At 42.8% G+C, this 21,950-nt stretch overlaps 1 protein-coding gene across 1 annotated transcript in view; it reads right to left on the reverse strand.

The window, feature by feature from the left end:
- LOC117427813 (lysyl oxidase homolog 1) overlaps positions 1 to 14,696 on the reverse strand; it is a 29,975-nt gene extending 15,279 nt beyond the window's left edge. Inside the window, exons 1-3 of the mRNA XM_058994870.1 lie at positions 13,346 to 14,696; positions 4,527 to 4,635; positions 4,053 to 4,190 (exon numbers count right to left, since the gene is read on the reverse strand). Of these exons, the coding sequence (XP_058850853.1) occupies positions 4,053 to 4,190; positions 4,527 to 4,635; positions 13,346 to 14,375 (1,277 nt within the window). The 5' untranslated portion in view covers positions 14,376 to 14,696. The remainder of the gene's footprint in view (positions 1 to 4,052; positions 4,191 to 4,526; positions 4,636 to 13,345) is intronic.
- Positions 14,697 to 21,950: the final 7,254 nt, after the last annotated feature.

Raw genomic sequence — 21,950 nt, forward strand, 5'->3', positions numbered from 1 at the left:
CCGCTATTATGAAGAGGAGGAACTAGCGCTCAGAGAGGGGGAGCCCGAGCATCCAGCGCCCAGAGGGGGGGAGCACGTGCATCCAGCGCCCAGAGGGGGGGAGCGCATGCATCCAGCGCCCAGAAGGGGGGAGCGCGAGCATCCAGCGCCCAGAGGGGGGAGCGCGTGCATCCAGCGCCCAGAGGGGGGGAGCGCATGCATCCAGCGCCCAGAAGGAGGGAGCGCGAGCATCAGGCACCCAGAAGGGGGGAGCGCAAGCATCCAGCACCCAGAAGGGGGAAGCGCGAGCATCCAGCGCCCAGAACGGGGGAACGCGAGCATCCAGCGCCCAGAAGGGGGAGCCCGAGCATCCAGCGCCCAGAGGGGGGGAGCGCGTGCATCCAGCGCCCAGAGGGGGGGAGCGCATGCATCCAGCGCCCAGAAGGGGGGAGCCCGAGCATCCAGCGCCCAGAGGGGGGGGAGCGCGTGCATCCAGCGCCCAGAGGGGGGGAGCGCATGCATCCAGCGCCCAGAAGGGGGGAGCGCGAGCATCAGGCACCCAGAAGGGGGGGGCGCAAGCATCCAGCACCCAGAAGGGGGGAACGCGAGCATCCAGCGCCCAGAAGGGGGGAGCCCGTGCATCCAGCGCCTAGAGGGGGGGAGCCCGTGCATCCAGCGCCCAGAGGGGGGGAGCCCGTGCATCAAGCACCCAGAGGGGGGGAGCCCGTGCATCCAGCGCCCAGGCCTCCAGCAGCAGAGGAAGAATACCTGCTGCCTCTGCCTCCGCCACCTCCACCACCAGGAGCAGAGCAGCAGGAGCTGCCTCTGCCTCCGCCACCTCCACCAGCAGAGGGTGAATGCCTGCTGGTTCCGTCTCAAGCGCCGTGGGAGGACTGCTTGCCCCTCCCACCTCCACCAGCAGAGGGTGAATACCTGCTGGTTCCGCCTCAACCGCCATGGGAGGACTGCTTGCCGCTCCCACCTCCACCAGCAGAGGGTGAATTCCTGCTGGTTCCGCCTCAACCACCGTGGGAGGACTGCTTGCCCCTCCCACCTCCACCAGCAGAGGGTGAATACCTGCTGGTTCCACATCCACCGTCATGGGAAGGACTGCTCCTGCCCTGCTTCGCACCGCCCAAGGATGCCTGCTTCGCATCGCCTGGGGCTGCCTGTTGCTCCGCATCGCCTGGAGAGCCACCAGTTGCCGAGTACGAGGGAGAAGTGGAGCCCTCGCTGCCGCCTCCATGGCCAGGGGCTCCCCCCCCGAGTTCGCCTCTCGAGGGTCCGCTGCTGATGCCGTCGCCTCCCAAGGGTCCACTGCTGCTGCCGTCGCCTTCCGAGGGTCCGCTGCTGCTGCCGTCACCTCCCGAGGGTCCGCTGCTGCTGCCGTCGCCTCCCGAGGGTCCGCTGCTGCTGCCGTCGCCTGTGATGGTCTGCAGCTGCTGCTGTCGCCTCCCAAGGGTCCTGTTTTGCCTGGGGTCGCTACCAGTCCTGCCATGCAGCAGGAAATACTATGGCTGGAACCCCATGAAGGGGAGCTGCCGGCTACGAAGAAGGGGGGGAGGTCAGGAGACCAGCTCCTCCCGCAGCAATTTCGCTGCAGGAGAACGGGTGGCCGGAGCCCCATGGAGGGGAGCTGCCAGCCATGAAGAAGGGGGGGGAGGTCAGGAGACCAGCTCCTCCCGCAGCAATTTCGCTGCAGGAGAAAGGGTGGCCGGAGCCCCACAGAGGGGAGCTACCAGCCATGAAGAAGGGGGGGCAGGTCTGGAGACCACCCCCAAAATTTTTCTGGCCAGAGGAGCCGGCCTGTGCGTGGTCCACTGGGACGCTACAGTTGTTGGGGTGGGAGGAGGACATCCCGCCGTGGCCGCCCCCGGAGACACCTTGCTTCCCCTGTTCCTGGGCCGGGACTGCTAGCTGGGACTTTAGGGAATAAGGGGGGGAGGTGGCCGAAAAGGCCATGTGTGCTGCGCACAAGGGGGGGGGCATGTGTGGTGGAGTGTCCCGCCCCTATTTGTTATTATTTGTATTTTTTTGCGGCGCGGATAAAAGCGCCGCGTCTTTTGTTATTGTTTTTTATATTTATATTTAAAAACCCCATGAGGATGCATGACTGATCAGCTACTGATTAACTAGCTGACAGTCATGCATCTTTACCAAAGACAGCTAGTTAACCCCTCGGCCAGAGCTGTCCGTGCTGCTGGGTTGGGTGCAGAGAGGAGGTACGGGGAGATAGAGAGGAGACAGAAATTAACAATTGCTAAAACGTGCTGGATTAGCCAGCACGACACTTACTTGTTTGTCTTTCTGATTCATTTGGCCCTTGTGCCCTTTTGTTTTGTTGTTTTGTTAAAATCATTTGTTTTGTTTATTTGATTTATTAAATACGCTGACCGCCGATGCATTCAGCTTCACCCGCCCATCCATTGTTTTGGTTTCAGTTACTTCCTGGTCCGTGACGTCACCACACCTCACCACTGCGAGCCAGCATGCCACACTCCTCTAATCAGTACTTCATGTGATTTCCCTAACCAGCTTCATTCATTCTGCTTCCCTGACATGCATTCTGGACATCTCTTTGTTTTCAGCTCAATTTCTGTCTCAGTGTGTATGATGGCAAGTAAGCCTGCACAAATTATTGATGTGTCATGTAAAACAGCGATGACTTTATTATTAATAAACCATTCTGGATCATCTAGACTTTGCTGAAGGAATTGGATTTCAATTGGCTGAGTGTTGTGTGGCACATTTTCAAATTTTTTAAATTAAGTTTCTTTTAGTATGTTATATAGTTATGGATGAAATATCCCTGGCATTATCTTAGTAGGGAGTCTGATTAGTCAGTTCCAAGCAGATAAGAGTTAACTGAATTTGAAGAAACACTTATTAAAAGCATGTGGTAGTGTGAGTGGAAGTCAATCTCTTTAACTTTACCCTTGACTAACCGCAGGGCTCATGCATGTGAGCAAATCCCCTCGAGTCTGAATGAAGCAATTCCTGTTTACGTCATATAAGAAATATTTGTAATCTGTTAATGGGCAGTTAACATACCACAGCGATTAGGAAAGCCACACCAAGATCCTACGAGCTGCACTGGAATTCCCAGGCTTCATGTGTTAAAGCTAACAATGCCATCGGGGATGGAATACTATTACAGGCATGAAAATACCTATGAGGTACATGTACTGACATAGGATAACAGCAAATTCCCAATTGTTGAAGGGCCGCAATCACTTGTTTTTAAATTCGTAGGTGGTCCACATTCCTTGCTGTTAGTTTTACCAGGTAAGTCCTTGACGACAGTATAAGCAGTAGAAATGATTGAGCCTTACTACAAGTTTGCAGTTCTCTCTTCTTTGAGATTAACAAACACATTAAATGTGGAAGTGAAAGTCATAAGAAGCTTTGTGAACCTTACTCCACTTCTGCCCCTTGTATTTTTTTTTGTAGGATATAGCTTATGTGTGCCTTAATTGTATTAAGTATCAATTATGAAGGTTTTAAGGCATAGCAATTACCAACCAATAAGAAAGTACCTTGGTTTCTTTATCCAAATTTCACATTTGAAATTATTAAATATTAACTTAACAAACATGCATTTCTTACTGTGCCTCGCCGACAAAGGTCTAGATTCTGGGAGCTATTTACTCCAAAAAGTCATCAGCACAGTTTTTTCAGGGAGCAAAAAAGTTACTAAAACCAGAAATAAACATTTAATTGAGGGGCTTGTTAGTACTCTACAGTTCCTTCTTAGAAATGTATTCTCTGTCAAAATTTGCCCTAATGACTATTTGGAGTAAATAGCTTTGATAATCTAATGGTGGAGAATATACACAAGTGATGCGTGAAATGTGGAGTCAAAATAATGTGTTATGTGATTGACAGGAGCCAAAGATGTTTACTGAAAGGAGACCTAGAGTTGTTTAAAGCTGAATACACAAGTATGAAACACACCTGGTGTGCAATCACAGCTCGTAGTGAGGCTGGCTGGGCAGCTCACGCCATTCACTTTGCCATGACTTAGCCAGTGCACAGAAACACGCTACGATTCCTGATCTATGGGCGGCACTTACTGGTGACAGCTGTGCCACTCCCAGGTGTGACGTGGTCTGTTGGGCATGAAGTCCGCTGTGCCCTGGTTCTTAACCCTTTGAGGGAATCTCAGAAGCACTCTGACGTCATAGTCGGTGGTGTCCGCACCATAAGCAGAGCTGCAAAATAATAAAAAAAAACATCAATTATTTTCTGTCAAAAGCTACATTTAAAAAATGATCATTCATGGTACTTGTTTTCCAAATCTTATTTTGTTTCTGTTTTTCCTGAAACGTATTTATAAAAAGTAAAAAGTACAGTAAGGTTCATAGCAATAAGTTATCTACTAAAGACCGTTACAACATACTTCTAATTAGTTCCCCACAAGGGCTTTTTGCATCAGCAATGTGACTAAAGCAAGATTAAGTCTTTATTTTTTCATTACAGGGAAGCTCGCACAGGTGTTGGTTGTGTCTTATCGTTTCTACCTTTAACATACTTAGTAAAGGTCGTACCTGGCGAGACACTTTTCCTCAGCAGCACAGCGCAGGGAGTAGAGGTGGGCCCTCTGGATGTAGGTGGAGGCCTGGACGTAGTTGGGGTCAGGGACCAGGTCTGGCAATCCTAGAATTAGAAGAATTAATGATAAAGAATAGATAGGGGACCAAACCGAACCTTATTCTGAGATAAATAAAAGGAATCTGCAGTCCGTCACCTACATTGGGAATCAATCATTTGCAATTTACCAGACCAATGGTTTAGTGTAGGTTGTTTTTTTTTTATTTTACATTGCTGTTGTCTGCCTAATTGTAAGATTTGAACCTGTTTTGAAAAATAGCATTTCTGTTTTGCTCGTCGATGGATGAGCCTGGCCTCAGGAAGTAAAATCAAAAGCTATTTTCTTTCTATATGTGTTTCCTGTTGTGTATATAGTCTTTAACAGATCTAAAAACTACCATTCATATTATAGAAAAGACAGGGGCTGCCGTATCGGGTCAGAAAACTACTAATAAACAGCTTTGAGAGGATAAAACATACTGTGCATTGAAATGATTGCTAAAATAACAAGCCACGTCATAGGGGGTTTTGCAGGGGTGTTTGAATGTCATGCCTAAAGCAGGTTCAATCAGGTCTCTCAGCCCTGCTTTAAGAAAAAGCCTTTCCCCTAACAAAGCTTATTACATTCCCACTATTCCTGTGAAAGATAACAAGCCAATTCTGAAAATATCTGTGAAGTACTGATACAGATATTTTCCTTCAGATGTGAGCAGAATAAGAATTGCCTTTGAGGAATGCATTCTAAAATGTGCAAAACAACGAGAGTGCTGTAAGTGACAGGATGCATGTGCTTGACAGAGGGAATAAGAGGGTGAAATATGATTCAGCTTTGCACTACAGTATTGTAATGAACATAATAGATGGAATATGCCGTGTGAAGCAAGCCAAACATGTGAGGGTTACAAAATGTGTTTCCTATATGTATTTTGAAATCATATCCAAAAAATATAGTTTTGTAGTAAGTTATATGTGTTATTAGGAAAAACATTTTTTAAAATCCTATTAATTTTCAAACTAAATACTGGATTATGGGTTTCTTTATAATGCATATTTATCGAGTGTTAAACTTTCAGACATTCTCAATCAGAATTCTAAAGTAATCCCATTTGCCTACTTCGTTTCTTATAGTTGTACTCCAGAATTAAACAAGTCTAAACCTTGTTTACCATTTTTAAAACATCTTCAGATATACAGGGTGATTAGAAAGTAAGATTACCACATCAATGATATGGTGCATTGTAAACTTACTTTCTAATCACCCTGTATATATCTTGTGATATTTCTGAAATTTGGAAGCCTTCGTTCAAATCATTCACCTGTACCGTTTCTCACATCTTAAATACCAGAGTGCCACTGATGACAACCTGAGTGAGTCACGAAACAAAGGCCAGGAGATGTTGTCAACCGAGCCAGACATTTTTGTATGCAAGTACACTACCTGTGTATTTTACCTTGTGCGTTTGGTTAGTTGTAGTGGAAACCTCTTGGGCGAACGTTAAAAGATTAGTTACACTAGTTTCCTTTGCACTCTTTATCATAGTAACAGGCAACGGCTGGTTTGTGTTATTTTTCATTCAGACTTCAAGTTCGCATCAGACTGCCGTTGTCATGTAATTCAGTTTTGAGTGTGTGATGTTCAAATAAAAAGAACAGAACATCCCAAACCTAGTTCTGTTATATTCTCCATGATGAACTTTGAGTAACACTAAACAGCTCGGCTCTCTTAAGTCAGATAACAAGCTTGAAATGGGATCATTGCCCCTTTAAGGCTGAACTATCCCCTGGAGCAGTTCTGGCATTTACCGAAACGATTAACTTAATGAAGAGGCTGGGAGTGGAAAGTCTCCTCTGTTATTACTTGGTAATTGCCTTGAAAGCCAGATTATCTGGAGCATGCCAACATCAGGTCACAGTGAGTTTTATTTTGTGGGCCCCAGCGCCTGAAGTGTGGATTTCAGCTGCTAGTAACACAGACACTTCTAGAAAATCAATCAAGTAATCAATCTTTATTTCTTACGCAGAGGCCTTACGTGATAAATCACCTCAAAGTGCTTTACCGATAACAAAAAACGAATCTTATACAAAACAATTCTGAGAAATAGCAAAAGATGATAAAATACCCCTTTAAATTATATAGGTTAAATAATAAAAATGTCTTTTTAATCTTACTTTAAAAAGCAGTGACAAAATGTACATTATTTATAAAAAAGAAATAGTATATAATAGGATGATACATTTTCCCATTAAATTACAAATGCTAGATTTTAAAAACGTGTTTTTAATCTTACTTTAAAAGCAGCGAGAGATGCTCCTCCCTTACAAATCATGCAGATTATTCCACAACTTAGGGGCTCTACAGCTGAATGCTCTGCCTTCTTTCTCTGTACCCATGGCATACTGAGTAAATCATCCTGTGTTCTAAGAGGGCAACTAGGGACATATGGGGTCAGCAAATCTTTTAGATATAGATGATCTTAAAATCAATACTGAACTGTACAGGGAGCCAGTGTAAGGCTGCTATCACAGGGGTAATGAGCTCAGAAAGACACTTTAGTAAGCTGTGGCTTGAATGAATGATCTGGATCAAAAATTACACCTGCTTTTCTAATTTCAGCCTTCCACATGTGAAATACGTGTAGTTGATTCTGATCCCAAAAGCAACCATCTCTGTTTTATCTGAGTTTAAAAAAAAACGTCCATTGCTTAATGTCAGCAAGACAGGTAGTATATTTTCAGTTGAGGTGTCACCCAGTTTCAGAGATAAATATAATTGAGTAACACTATGTAACACAATTTTTGTTCCTGGGTAGTAAGTGTTATTTCCTAATTGCTTATGCCTCAAAAGTATAGAAAATGGCAATTATTCCCCACAAACTTTGCTTTTGTGACCAGGACAGTGATATTTTGAAATTTACCTATTTCTAATGAGAAAATGGGCGAATTTGTGTCTTTTCGTTCACATAAAGTCAGAAAAAAACAACATATGAATCCAAATTAACATGTATTTATACTAAAGTAATACAAAAATGACTACAAAAGATTTAGAAGTGAGTAGTTTTTCAAGATTTACGATTATACTGTAAATCACTTTCACGAATCAGCCCCAAATGTAGTCTCCCATCATGTTCTCGTTATACTGTCCTTCATTGACAGCTCATCCAGGAGCCTCAAAGCCGTGCTGCTCCATAATGGTAACAAGTACCCGTCTCTTCCCCTGGCTCACTCGGTGCACCTCAAAGAGGATTACAACAGCATCAGGACCCTGCTGGATGCCTTGAAGTATGATGAGTACGGCTGGGACCCCCGGAAGGTGCTGATGCCACCACTGCACATCAAATTGGGCCTTATGAAACAATTTGTCAGAGCTCTAGATAAGGAGTCGGCAGCCTTCAAGTACCTTCAAGACTTCTTCCCTAAGCTGTCTGAGGCAAAGGTCAAAGCCGGTGTCTTCGTCGGACCACAGATAAAGAAGATCCTGGAGTGCAATGAATTCCCCAAGAAGCTCACTAGTAAGGAGAAAGCGGCTTGGAACAGCTTTGTCGCAGTGGTTCGGGGCTTCCTGGGCAATCACAAGGCCGAAAACTATGTGGAGCTGGTTGAGACTCTGGTGAAGAACTACGGCACAATGGGCTGTAGGATGTCCCTCAAAGTCCATATCCTTGATGCTCATCTTGATAAATTCAAGGAGAACATGGGAGCGTACTCGGAGGAGCAAGGCGAGCGCTTCCACCAGGATATACTGGACTTTGAACGCCGCTACCAAGGACAGTATAACGAGAACATGACGGGAGACTACATTTTGGGGCTGATTCGTGAAAGTGATTTACAGTATAATCGTAAATCTCGAAAAACTACTCACTTCTAAATCTTTTGTAGTCATTTTTGTATTACTTTAGTATAAATACATGTTAATTTGGATTCATATGTTGTTTTTTTCTGACATTATGTGAACGAAAAGACACAAATTCGCCCGTTTTCTCATTGGAAATAGGTAAATTTCAAAATATCACTGTCCTGGTCACAAAAGCAAAGTTTGTGGGGAATAATAGCCATTTTCTATACTTTTGAGGCATAAGCAATTAGGAAATAACACTTACTACCCAGGAACCAAAAAAAAAAAAAAAAATGTGTTTCACGGTGGTATCATCAGCATATATATATCATCATGAAAATATACCTCAAGTCTCTGAACAATATCAACCAAGGGTAGCATATACAAAGAAAATAAAATCAGCCCAAGAACAGAACCCTGTGGGACACTACATGTAACCTCAGATAAAGAAGAGGTTTTGTCCTCAATTTTAACAAATTGAAACCTATTTGAAAGATAAGATCGAGACCAAGACAGGACACAACCTGACAATCCTAATAGATTCTCAAGATGATCAATCAAAGTAGGATGATCAATAGGGCTGAATGCTGCACTTAGATCTAGAAGTATAAAAACTGGTGAGCCCATATCAGAAGATAACAGCAGCTCAAGTACTATTCTGAGAAAATACAAACAGAAAAAAACAGTGGTGTGTGCAGTGTGAGGGGTTTGGGATGTTTGAGAGATCCCTTTACAGAAAAAAACAACAAATCCATTCAAGATTCCAGTATAGTACCACTGCACTGGACTGTACTGTGCTACCTTGAAAACAAAAACTACAAGAACCATCAGAGAACACCAGCATTACCAGCATGGGCAACTCATGGACAGTGGTTGCATACTGGTGATGGTGCTGATATGGTAGCATTATTAAATGAATGTCTGCTTCCTACTTGTATTGAACCCATGATGTGCTGTGACTTTAGCCATGACCTGACTTTCTAGTCTTACTAAGGATTGGTTGTCTCAAGCGAAAGGTCACAACTACACAATGAGGAACAACTGGAGAGCTTTAATGATGATTTATACAGTGAAACCTATTACCAAAGTAGGGTCTTAACTTAATACAACTGATGTATTTAGTACTTTGTGTTTAGTATGGCATTCCTAATTAAGAACCCCCCACAAATGATTGCAAAACAACCCTTGTTCTAGGGTTTGTATAATAATCTATTATTATTATTATTATTATTATTATTATTATTATTATTATTATTATTATTATTATTGAAGCTGAAATGGATCATCGCCACTGCTATCTAGATGTTTTGTTCCTCTCGCTCCCTGCAGACAGACAGTTCATTGAAAATGTTGCCCCCACCCTCTACTGGGGGACAGTACAGGGGTATGGCATTATACTAAAAAAACAAGCAAAAAGCAGACAAAAACACAATGAGTATGTGGCAGAAGAAGAACTACTAACTAGGGAAAAAGTTGCAGGAGTTCAAACATAGGAACGTAAGAACATAAGAAAATTTATGAATGAAAGAAGGTCATGCGGCCCATCTAAGCTTGTTTGGTTCCTAGTAGCTGGTTGATCTCAAAACTTGGTTATGTTGAGTCTTAAATGATCCCAGTGATTCTGCCTCAACAACATGGCTAGGTATCCCATTCCATGCCCTCACTACTCTCTGTATAAAGAAGTTAAGGTGGGTTAAGATAATCGTGATCATCATGCTAATTTTAGCTGATAGTCTGTACAGCCCAGCCCTGTACTGTATAGTTTAATTCAGAAGAGCACTGCAGAGAAGATGGCAGGTTATCAAGGGTCCATTCGGATTACAGGTTTACTCTACTCTCGAAAGTCTTCTACTGTGAAGTCCTGACCATGTAAAACCACATAATAAAGAAAAGGTCCCCAGAATCTCCACACAACCAGTAATGTGCAAGAGTTAAAGCGATCCTTCCAGTTTTACAATTACTAACCTCGTTATATTCAGTGCCACACTGACCTCAGCAGGAGGCCTGCACATAACCAGCTGGCTGCTAATCTGAAAGTTGTATAATATTAGGAGTTACAATAAGGACTTGTTCATCAGGTTCTGTGTGTCAGTAAACCAAACGCATTTACTTTTATGTGCTACACCACACTTTGCATACTTTGCCTGCAGAGTGTGAATCTTATGTGGGTGATTTTCTTATATTGTACTCTTTTAAGTTATTTTATTGGATTTGGATTTTAGTGAGTGGAAGTGGGTTTTATTTCTTGTACATATTTAGTTGATTGTAAAGAGGTCTGCAGCACAGCATTTCAGCAAGTGTATCAGAATAGAGGAGTTGAAATATATATATATATATATATATATATACAGTGCCTTGCGAAAGTATTCGGCCCCCTTGAACTTTGCGACCTTTTGCCACATTTCAGGCTTCAAACATAAAGATATAAAACTGTAATTTTTTGTGAAGAAGCAACAACAAGTGGGACACAATCATGAAGTGGAACGAAATTTATTGGATATTTCAAACTTTTTTAACAAATAAAAAACTGAAAAATTGGGCGTGCAAAATTATTCAGCCCCTTTACTTTCATTGCAGCAAACTCTCTCCAGAAGTTCAGTGAGGATCTCTGAATGATCCAATGTTGACCTAAATGACTAATGATGATAAATACAATCCACCTGTGTGTAATCAAGTCTCCGTATAAATGCACCTGCACTGTGATAGTCTCAGAGGTCCGTTTAAAGCGCAGAGAGCATCATGAAGAACAAGGAACACACCAGGCAGGTCCGAGATACTGTTGTGGAGAAGTTTAAAGCCGGATTTGGATACAAAAAGATTTCCCAAGCTTTAAACATCCCAAGGAGCACTGTGCAAGCGATAATATTGAAATGGAAGGAGTATCAGACCACTGCAAATCTACCAAGACCTGGCCGTCCCTCTAAACTTTCAGCTCATACAAGGGGAAGACTGATCAGAGATGCAGCCAAGAGGCCCATGATCACTCTGGATGAACTGCAGAGATCTACAGCTGAGGTGGGAGACTCTGTCCATAGGACAACAATCAGTCGTATACTGCACAAATCTGGCCTTTATGGAAGAGTGGCAAGAAGAAAGCCATTTCTTAAAGATATCCATAAAAAGTGTCGTTTACAGTTTGCCACAAGCCACCTGGGAGACACACCAAACATGTGGAAGAAGGTGCTCTGGTCAGATGAAACCAAAATCGAACTTTTTGGCAACAATGCAAAACGTTATGTTTGGCGTAAAAGCAACACAGCTCATCACCCTGAACACACCATCCCCACTGTCAAACATGGTGGTGGCAGCATCATGGTTTGGGCCTGCTTTTCTTCAGCAGGGACAGGGAAGATGGTTAAAATTGATGGGAAGATGGATGGAGCCAAATACAGGACCATTCTGGAAGAAAACCTGATGGAGTCTGCAAAAGACCTGAGACTGGGACGGAGATTTGTCTTCCAACAAGACAATGATCCAAAACATAAAGCAAAATCTACAATGGAATGGTTCACAAATAAACATATCCAGGTGTTAGAATGGCCAAGTCAAAGTCCAGACCTGAATCCAATCGAGAATCTGTGGAAAGAACTGAAAACTGCTGTTCACAAATGCTCTCCATCCAACCTCACTGAGCTCGAGCTGTTTTGCAAGGAGGAATGGGCAAAAATTTCAGTCTCTCGATGTGCAAAACTGATAGAGACATACCCCAAGCGACTTACAGCTGTAATCGCAGCAAAAGGTGGCGCTACATAGTATAAACTTAAGGGGGCTGAATAATTTTGCACGCCCAATTTTTCAGTTTTTTATTTGTTAAAAAAGTTTGAAATATCCAATAAATTTCGTTCCACTTCATGATTGTGTCCCACTTGTTGTTGATTCTTCACAAAAAATCACAGTTTCATATCTTTATGTTTGAAGCCTGAAATGTGGCAAAAGGTCGCAAAGTTCAAGGGGGCCGAATACTTTCGCAAGGCACTGTATATATATATATATATATATATATATATATATATATTGTAATATAAATACATATATACATGTATATATATTGCTGGTACCACTTAAATCTGTTGTGGGGTCAAAGAACCCACAACTACACCGAAAGTGTTTCTGGGGGCTTCCTGTCTCAGTCCACATGCAGCCAGGAGAACTCACTTATCAATATAATAAATGGGGCTTTTTCAAAACCAGCCGGTTTCTATAAAATAGATGTTTCTGACAAAAAAAGGCTCTGTTGCCTGTATAGTTAGTCATCTGTTAGTCTTAGGAGTGTAAAATGGAATGTGTTCATGGCTCATGTGCAGAATATACAGTCTCATTGAGTTAAGACAGAGCTTTTTCTCAACTCAGTCGACCCCTGGATTACACAGCAATACTCTTACAGGGATTTTCCACTGCTGCATACCGTGTAATTGCACCCCACCCTCCTTCAGGACTCATACAACACACTCTGAACTGGGGTTAATACACAGTGCCCACACACTCAGCCAAAGGACAGTCCACCCAAATCACTGTCATTACTACACCCTTATGGGAATAGTATATTTACAATCTATAGATTCTATGCATTATTATTTTAATAATGCATCATAAATACATATGCATATTCCTGGTGTATTTGTAACATGTCTTCAAAAAATCCAACAAATAGTTACAAAGTAACAATTGCAGCATCGTTTCCTGTCATAACTCCAACAATGGTTGTTTGGAATTGTAAGCTGGTTAGACCTGGCTGTGGTTTTTCAGCTGGTTTGGGGGTCTGTAATTCTTCCAGAAAGAGATCTGGTTACCATTAAAAAAACTGCAGTAGATATGCTCTCCCATTGCGCCTACTGATGCTGTTTACAGCAGGGACAGTTACATAATACCATTACTTTCAAAGCAGTGTAAAACTGAGCGAGACACAGGATCCTTGCCTGCAAGTGCAGGTGTGTATCCACTTACCTCTCTGGACTGGCCTGTAGACACTCCCCACACTGACTCTGGGCAGCGAGGCAGGCTGTTCCTCTGTCCCTGTGGCTGGCAGGGGATCCATTCTCTGGAAGGGGGGGTACTGCTCATACTGTGGGCTCCGGACAGGGGGGATGACCCTGTCCGGGGTTGCAGCTGAGTTCCAGGTACCCTGAGATGATGGGTCTGGGGCTGCAGCCCCTTCATGGTAGAGACTGTGAGTGTAGCGGCGGTCCAGGCCGTCTGAAAATGGAGGTTGTGGCGGCTGCTGAGGGGCAGCATTGGGCACATAGGGTCTCCCTAGTGATGGATTGTGTCCTTGAGGTTGATATCTGTAGGCTTCCTCACCATAATCTTCGTAACGGGGTCTAGGCTGCAACTGTTGTCCTGCCCCAGTAAAACTACCACCCCCAGCATACCCAGTTCCTCTGTAATACTGGCCTTCATGGCCCCGACCCTGTGATGGTAATTCCACAGGATGGGGGTCATAGGGAACAGGGTAAGAAGGCTGCTGGGGGAAGGGGTACTGTGGGTAAGCAGGCACGTTGAAAGATGATTGGGAAAATGAAGAAGAGGAAGAAGAAGAAGAAGAAGACGATGACCCAGTTTGCCTTAACCTGCTGGTGGAGGAAGGTCGGAATTGACTGCTGGCGTCTCCCCCCTGCCTCCAGTTTTCTGGCACTTGCCCGAATCCGAAAGGGTGTCTTGTCTGTCCCCTGATGGTCTCAGATGTCCCTCGGGAAGGTGTTGATGGGGCCTGCCTGCGTGTGTTTCCCTGGGTCCTCCGCGAACTACGGGAGGTATCTCCGACCAACACCTGAGGGTTCCTGTGGCTGCGGTCCTGACCGGCTGGGAGGTACTCTGATCCACTGTTCAGCAGGCTATAAACCCGGCCGTTGTTCTCCCACTGGATCATCTGCCTCCAGGGGTTACTGTCTGGGGGTTCCCCCTGTCCCTGAGCAGCTAGGATACAGCTCAGTCCAAGCAGAGTCCTCACAGCCCACTTCAGGTCAGCCATGATCATGTTCAATGCTCAAAACAATCCTGATCAAAACAAAAATAACAAAAACAAGAAGCAGCAATTGAAGTCAAATCTCAACCTCAATCTGCTTTTAATCGTCCAACTCTTGTGTGCAGCTTGATCCTGGATCCAGAGTTTTCCTCCAGTACATGTTTGAACAGAAGTTTCAGAAAGCAGTAAATGAACTTCCAGTTGCAGTGAAATGAAGTCTCTTTCTCTCCTGCTTCCCTGAAGTTGTGCCCCCTTGTTCTTGTTCTCACATCGCTCTGAGACCCTCTTTGTAGGAATGCCTGCTCTCACTCTTGGCTGCTGGTTTCTATTTGCTTCTCTGATTGCTTGCAACAGGCTGTGAAAAAAAAGCTCACTCACAAGTTTGCAGGGATCCTGCATGGCCCTAGTGCTAGCAATATTACCAGATCACAGGCCATAGTGGGAATGCTTTTAAGGTTTTAGCACAATAACTATTCATTGGAAATTTATGTCTATCTCATTGCGTCCTTATAGATCATTTTAAAAAGTACCACATCACAGAAACTATGTGAACTGTGTGTCATTATTTAATGATAATTCTGCAGAAAATGCCAAAATCATACGTTATGTTTATCCCAGATGCTGCTGATGTGTTGTTTGTACAACGTTTTGGTTGAACAGCCTGCAGCAGTGCTTACAAACTCAGGTCTCAATCAGTTTTGAAATATGGTACATATCAGTAGTTGATCTAGCAATGTCCTTCAGATCTGCTGCCCAATCCCCATTGTGACTGAAACTGTCTAGTATCCAGACAGTTCCCAGTGCAATCATTATGCACAGTATGTTACAGATCCTATTGTGTAAAAAAAAAATCAGAGTACAGCTAGTTAATGGGAAATACATGTCTTTAATAATGTTGACATTTGGCCATGATAAATAAATAAATAAAAAATAATTCCAACAATTTAGACGGCATACTTAGTTTTACGGGTCAAAATGGGTTAAATCCTCTTTGCTTTTTACTCCAATTTTTAAGAAAGGAAAAACAGGCCTAGTGAATTACCATACCAAAAATAAACGACTCAGATATGTAACTGAGGTGCTTCTAAGTAGTATTCAGTTTTTAAATTGTAATTACTGTTTTGTTGTTTCCTTTCAGAAATAAAAGTGCTAATGACGATTTGGAGTGAACAGCTTAGCGTCTCCTGCCCATTGTGCTGATTAAACTAATTAGTGTCGGCTAAGTATTCTGCCAGGCTATGTATAAGGAGATGAGATGCATTAACACTCAAAGCAGAAGGAAGACTGCAGCTCAAGAGCTTTACAATCTTTTACTCCAAATCATGTTTTTATTATTGAAAAACAAATACCAATTGCAATTAGATTTTGTTTAGTTGTGGTTTGTAACTTTATTGTGTGCATGTTTCCTTTCTAAAAAATAACTATAACATAGATTCTCAAAGCTATTTACTCTGAATCGTCCTGAGCACAGTTTTTATCTGAAAGGAAAAACACCCTTTAAACGTTTCTAAAACAAATAAGAAACCATTTAGGACGAGTCACAAGTTATTTCTGGTTTGGTGACTTTGTAGGATGCATTTCTCATTTTCGAAAAAATTGTGCTAAAGATTTTGTCAAACTATAGCTAAAGTTTTGAGAACAGGACATATTTGCACAGCAAGTGTATCTGCCACATGGGGGACAGTATACTGTTACACGCAGGTGATTCTAATTTGTTGTCCCATCTCTATATTTAGTTTTCATTGACTTGTAATATCAAGACTACCAGGTGTCCGTTCATGGATGGTTGTGTTTATTTTACTCTTGAGGTGTCCATAAACAAGCCACCTGGTCATCCAGAATAAACAGCACGCCACTAATGTTCAATGTCTTGCAGCTGTTTATGCTAACTATTAGCCCTTGTTGTGTAACTGCTCTTAACCATCCTCCATTACGATTAGTGCTCAGTTTGGCTGTGTCCCTCAGAATCAGCTTGTAACCTGCCCGGTTCCCCTTCTTTGAAGTCTGGGTAACATTTGGAAGAGAAATACTGCAGGAGTGCTGCTATTCACTTAGAGGGAGGGGGAAGAGGATCAATAACATGCTTGTTAAACCCACTGTATAAATCAACCTGCTTCAGATCCAACACAAGCCCATTCTCTGATCTTATCTAACCAGCTTTAGACACAACCTGAAAAAGCATTCTGTGTCCTTCAAACTGTGTGGTCCAGTGGTTAAAGAAAAGGGATTGAAACCAGGAGGTCCCCGGTTCAAATCCCACCTCAGCCACTGACTCATTGTGTGACCCTGAGCAAGTCACTTAACCTCCTTGTGCTCCGTCTTTCGGGTGAGACGTAGTTGTAAGTGACTCTGCAGCTGATGCATAGTTCACACACCCTAGTCTCTGTAAGTCAGCTTGGATAAAGGTGTCTGCTAGATAATTATTTTCAAACACCCCCCAGCAGAATACTGAGAGACCGGCAATAGTGATCGTTACAAATATTACCAAAAACTGCAATTCAATTACAAACGTTTTGACTTGAAGTCTTTTTCAACGAAGAAACATTTTTTCTTCGAATGCAAGTTTCTTTTTCTAAATTCAACACTATTGAGCGTTTAATACTTATAGATGATGTATGAACTTTACAAAGATAATATACGTGACATGTCTATTTATTTTAGTATTTTTTTTACTTACTTTCTTCTTTCTCTTTATCTCCTAGGTTAACCATTAACATTTCTACAAGGTGATTCATGAACAATGCACCATTTGAAAAGTAATATTATTTCAGAACATGTTCAAGCACCACCATGGGTTTGGCACATGGCAAGTCTTTGATTCCAGTTATTCGGCATGGTGTTTGCATATTCTGTCCTCATTTTGTCCTGTAATTCGTTAATGTTTCTGGATTTTCAGTGTATCTTTGTGTGTTGTTCTGGACTCACCCTGTATATTAACTCCAATAAATAAATAAACAATGTGAGTGTGCTTTCTAGTGAGTATGGGTCTGTTCATTGGACTCATGTGTTATCATGCCTCTCCTTGCAAGTGGTGAGGTTTGAGGTTCGATAAGAATCTCTGTACTGTATGTATGTATATATGCATGTATGCACATAGGTATGTGTATGGATGGATGTTTATAGAATACCTTAATCACTAGTCTCTGAACACTAACTATAGTGTATGCTTTTTTAATAGACTAGCTTTATAATGAGTAGTTTTTGTACAATAATTGCAAGGTAGCATTTTGTGTGTATTTTGAATTCTTTGTATCACTTTGTTGTTGTCTTTTTGTAAATTAAATCCTATTTATTCACGCATCTTATTAAGGACTTGGATAATGGACTGAAATAACTTTTTGCTAAAAACACAAAATGATATAGCTTCTGTAAAACAGTGATTTATAGTATTGGTATTCCTGCATGACAGGGACTTACTGGAAATGAGTGTTTTCACTGAGACAATAACACTGTGTCATCTCTGTTTTGACTTGTATCTTGTGTATTCTCAGATTAAATACATATTAGTAATGAATAAATAAGGTATCTTTATTAACCTAGTAGGCTGTAAACAGTATTCCCAGCATACTGTCATTAACTGTTGCAGTAGTCACTTCAGCTGCTGCTGCCTGTGGGTGGCCTCAGTGCAGTGCCTTGCTACACTGTACAGAGGATTAAAACATTACCTTTAGGAGGCTATTGGATTTTCCACTTGCCCTTATTGTCCCCGCTGAGCATGAAGTGTAGTGGAGTGGGTTCTTTGTCTGTGCTGCTGGCGCATGTATTTCACACTTACATGTTATAGATATCTGGAGAACAGCTTATCCAGCTGTCATGAAACTTAAGTATTAACATTATGTAAGTCATTGTTAATGTTAGATTCTGGAGATATAGGGGGTGTCGTCTGCCTGTACATTCATCCATCTGTATATGTTACACATGTTTTGTATTGGAGTGTAATCGAATGTGTAATCTAACAAACCTGATGTTTATATGGCTCTTTTTAATTCTGTGACTTTTAACCAGAAATGTTAGGGACAATGGCAATGGCCCTTCTTTTACCAGTTTAGCAGTATTACTAAAAATCACCACCGTATTTGAACCCCGCCCCCCCCCCCCCCCCCCAATAGCAATACATAAAAGTAATACTGCATACAATATGAACATGGATTTGATTGTAAAAGGAAAATCTGAAAATATGTAATTACAGAAAGTGCAGGCAGCCCGATATATGCTCCTTGCAAAGGAGCTGGCTCTTTTGTACAGCGGTACCGGGTTCGCGCCTGCCCTCTGTCTGTGTGTGGATTGCCTCGCCTTGTGTAATGCTCCTGCCTGCGGGAACCAGGATCGCTACAATAGCGTCATTTTTACTTTACAAATGAAATCCAGTAAGTCATGCCTATCATTATAACATACATGCTCCATGTTGTGCCTCCACTGTCTGCCCTTATTCATATTATCATATTAACAAATTGCAAATCTTGTTCAAATTGTGTGGTGGTGTTGTGATGTGAACTCTAATATCCGCTAGGTTAGGACCACAAATAGACAATCAAACAACTGTGTCATGTAACTCAAAGCGCGTCCCTCTCCAGTTGTTTGCTTCTCATTTTGTATCATTTAAACACTTTGAAAAGATATGCCTTTTGGCTGCACACACACTGGTGGGAGAATTTTGAATCCACAGTGACCCCTACTAGTAGCAGAAATCACACTCAACAACGTGGTGTCGGGCTTGCAGACAGGCCCTCTGTAAGAGGAGAGGATAAGAATGCACTGTGGGAGAATATGTGTGTGTGTGTCGCTGGGCTGTAATTGTATCCAGTGCTGTCTGGAGCCCTTGGCAGTGACAGTCCCACCGGTTTGAGTGTGTGAAATTCCTGGGGGTGGCTGAGAAGGTAGAGGAAGAAATGAGTCCCACAGGCTGAGAGAGAAACCAGGAAAGATTACTTTATTCCTTCATGACTTTTTTATATTAAAGCAGTGATAATAACCGGGTCTTAAAAATCCATGTTCTAACTATCCCTGTTTTACATCTGCCATTTTTCTATCGCTATTGGACAACATTAGCTATTTTAGGCTGAAGATCAAGTAGATTTAAGACACTTTTATTTTTGTATTATTCAACTGAAAAATATTTGGCAACACACCAAACTTTTCTCTGTAATTAAATTGTGTAGCTAAACTTTCTTCAATGAAACATGGGCATCGATTTAAAATGAACATTTCTCAGGTGTGCATGTTTCAGGGAGACGGTACCGACTCGTTTGTGGAGTTTTGTGCTTTATGGTTTGAAACAGGTCAGGCAGCTCCTGTTTCTGTGCGTCCCAGATAGAGCTATTTGGAATTGTGTAGAAAGAAGTTCTAGTTAAAAAAAGTTATTATCCTGACTATGTGAATAATGAAACTCATTATCTGAGTTACTCAGCTACGCATGTGGTATAACTGGGGTAACCCTATTTTTTAATTCTGTAAAGCATTGTTTTCACTTCTTGCCATCCACCAAATCTAGTGAGAACTGAGAGTGAGCATGCTATCTGCCCTTTCTTAAGAAGATAACATCTTTAATTAAAAGCAGAGACGTGCTGTAGTGTGGAGGATGCAGAGATGTGCTGTAGCCTCAGGGATTACAGAGTGTAATCTTTTAATGAAGGCGGAGGTGTTTGTAAACTAGTACTTACATTTTATATGTGGATTTATCTCTTCATTCTCCTGCTTCAGCTACAGCTCCCTATGCTGTGGTGTCAGGGGATGGGAGAACCTGATTCAAATTCTACCTGCAAGCTGCAGAAATATGGCATCCAGCTATTCAGTATTTGAGGTGTATTTTATCCCCATTCTTCACCGGCAGTGGTTCATTAGCAGAGGTCCAGGGGAGGCAGAAAAGCATTGGGTTCTGGTTTTATTGGATCTAGGTGTTGGCCTTAGAATAGTTTACCATGTAAACTTGTATGCTCATTTTATTTATTTATTTTACAAAGTTAGCCAGGACACTGCTGCTGATACACAGTTATATATCTATGAAACCTGGTGACATTATTACATCAGTCTTACTTGAGTGTATTATTGACATCAACATTTGGATGTCCCCAAATTTCCTGCAATTAAACTCTGACAAGACAGAAGTTTTGATAGTAGGTTCTCAGCAACAACTTGACAACTAAAATAGACTTGGGTGACTTCACTCAATTTAAAATCAAAGGTGAGAAATCATTCGGTTACTTACCATAACCCTGGTTCCCTGAAAGAGAAGATGACCACCAACATATTTATGGGATATACCTGCCACAGGTCAGGTACTCACTGAGCATTTTATGTCAGAGCTGCCATAGGCCCCTCTGCGGGGTGACGTCCTCGGTCCCGCCTACTGAGGGATTAAACAGTCAACCCGCGGAGACCATTTCCTCTTTTGCATTGAACCCGTGAGGGTGACTGATGCGACCTCGCTGGTTGGTGGTCGTCTTCTCTTTCAGGGAACCAGGGTTATGGTAAGTAACCTAACGTTCCCTTTCAATTTGAAGACGACCACCAACATACTTATGGAAAAGTATACCAGAGCAGTCGCGAGGGAGAAGGAACGGCAGCAGATGAGGGGTGCATCAGAACCGCATAACCCAAGGTAAACCGTGCGAGATTGCAACCTCAAGGACACTCATGCCTAATGGAAGGATCTACCACATGGCAGGGAAGGATCTACCACATTAAGGCGGTAGAACCTGGAGAATGTACGCGGCGTAGCCCAGCTAGCCACAGTGCAATGTCAGTCAATGAAGCTCCTCTAAAGAAGGCCCATGACGTAGCCACACCTCTGGTAGAGTGCGTGGCCACCCTCCCAGGTGGGGGTAGGCCGGCATTAGTATATGCAGTCGAGACTGTGTCCACAATCCAATGGGACAGTCGCTGCTAAGAGAGGGCTTGACCTCGGGTCCTTTTACCATGACAGATGAAGAGCTGGTCAGACTGACCCAACGCTCTTGTCCTATCCACATAATCTCTCAATACCCTAACAGGGCAGAGGGAATTCAATCTCCGGTCCGTCTCCTCTGCAAAAGGAGGGGTATGGAAAGCCTCTAGTTCCACTGATTGATTCAAGTGAAAAGCCAGAATCACCATAGGGAGAAAAGCAGGGTTTGTGATCAACGATACCCTGTTTTTCCATTGTCCCAATTACGCATACAGGAACTGTGCACTGACAGAGCCTGTAGCTCACTAACCCGCTTAGCAGACGGGATGGCTAATAGAAACTGTCTTCATAGATATTTCAACTCTATGGAATGTATAGACTCAAATGGTCTTAGTGAAAGCCTCCAGTACTACGTCTAGAGGAGGACATCCTTCTTATGAGGACGTAACTGCGGAGCACCCTTCAGAAAACAGGTCACTAGTATATGAACGCCTGGGACACTGTCAATGGGGACATGGCATGCAGAAATGGCTGCTAGGTACACTTTCACCGTAGAGGTTGATCGACCAACCTTTGTAGAAACTGCAAAATAGTTGCTATAGGGCAATAAATGGGGTCATGACCTCTGGTCATGCACCAATTTTGAAAATACTTCCACTTATAGGCATACAACGCACTTGTGGAGGAGGCCCAAATGTTCTGCA

The sequence above is a fragment of the Acipenser ruthenus genome, chromosome 21, assembly GCF_902713425.1.
Source record: "Acipenser ruthenus chromosome 21, fAciRut3.2 maternal haplotype, whole genome shotgun sequence".
NCBI lineage: Eukaryota > Metazoa > Chordata > Actinopteri > Acipenseriformes > Acipenseridae > Acipenser > Acipenser ruthenus.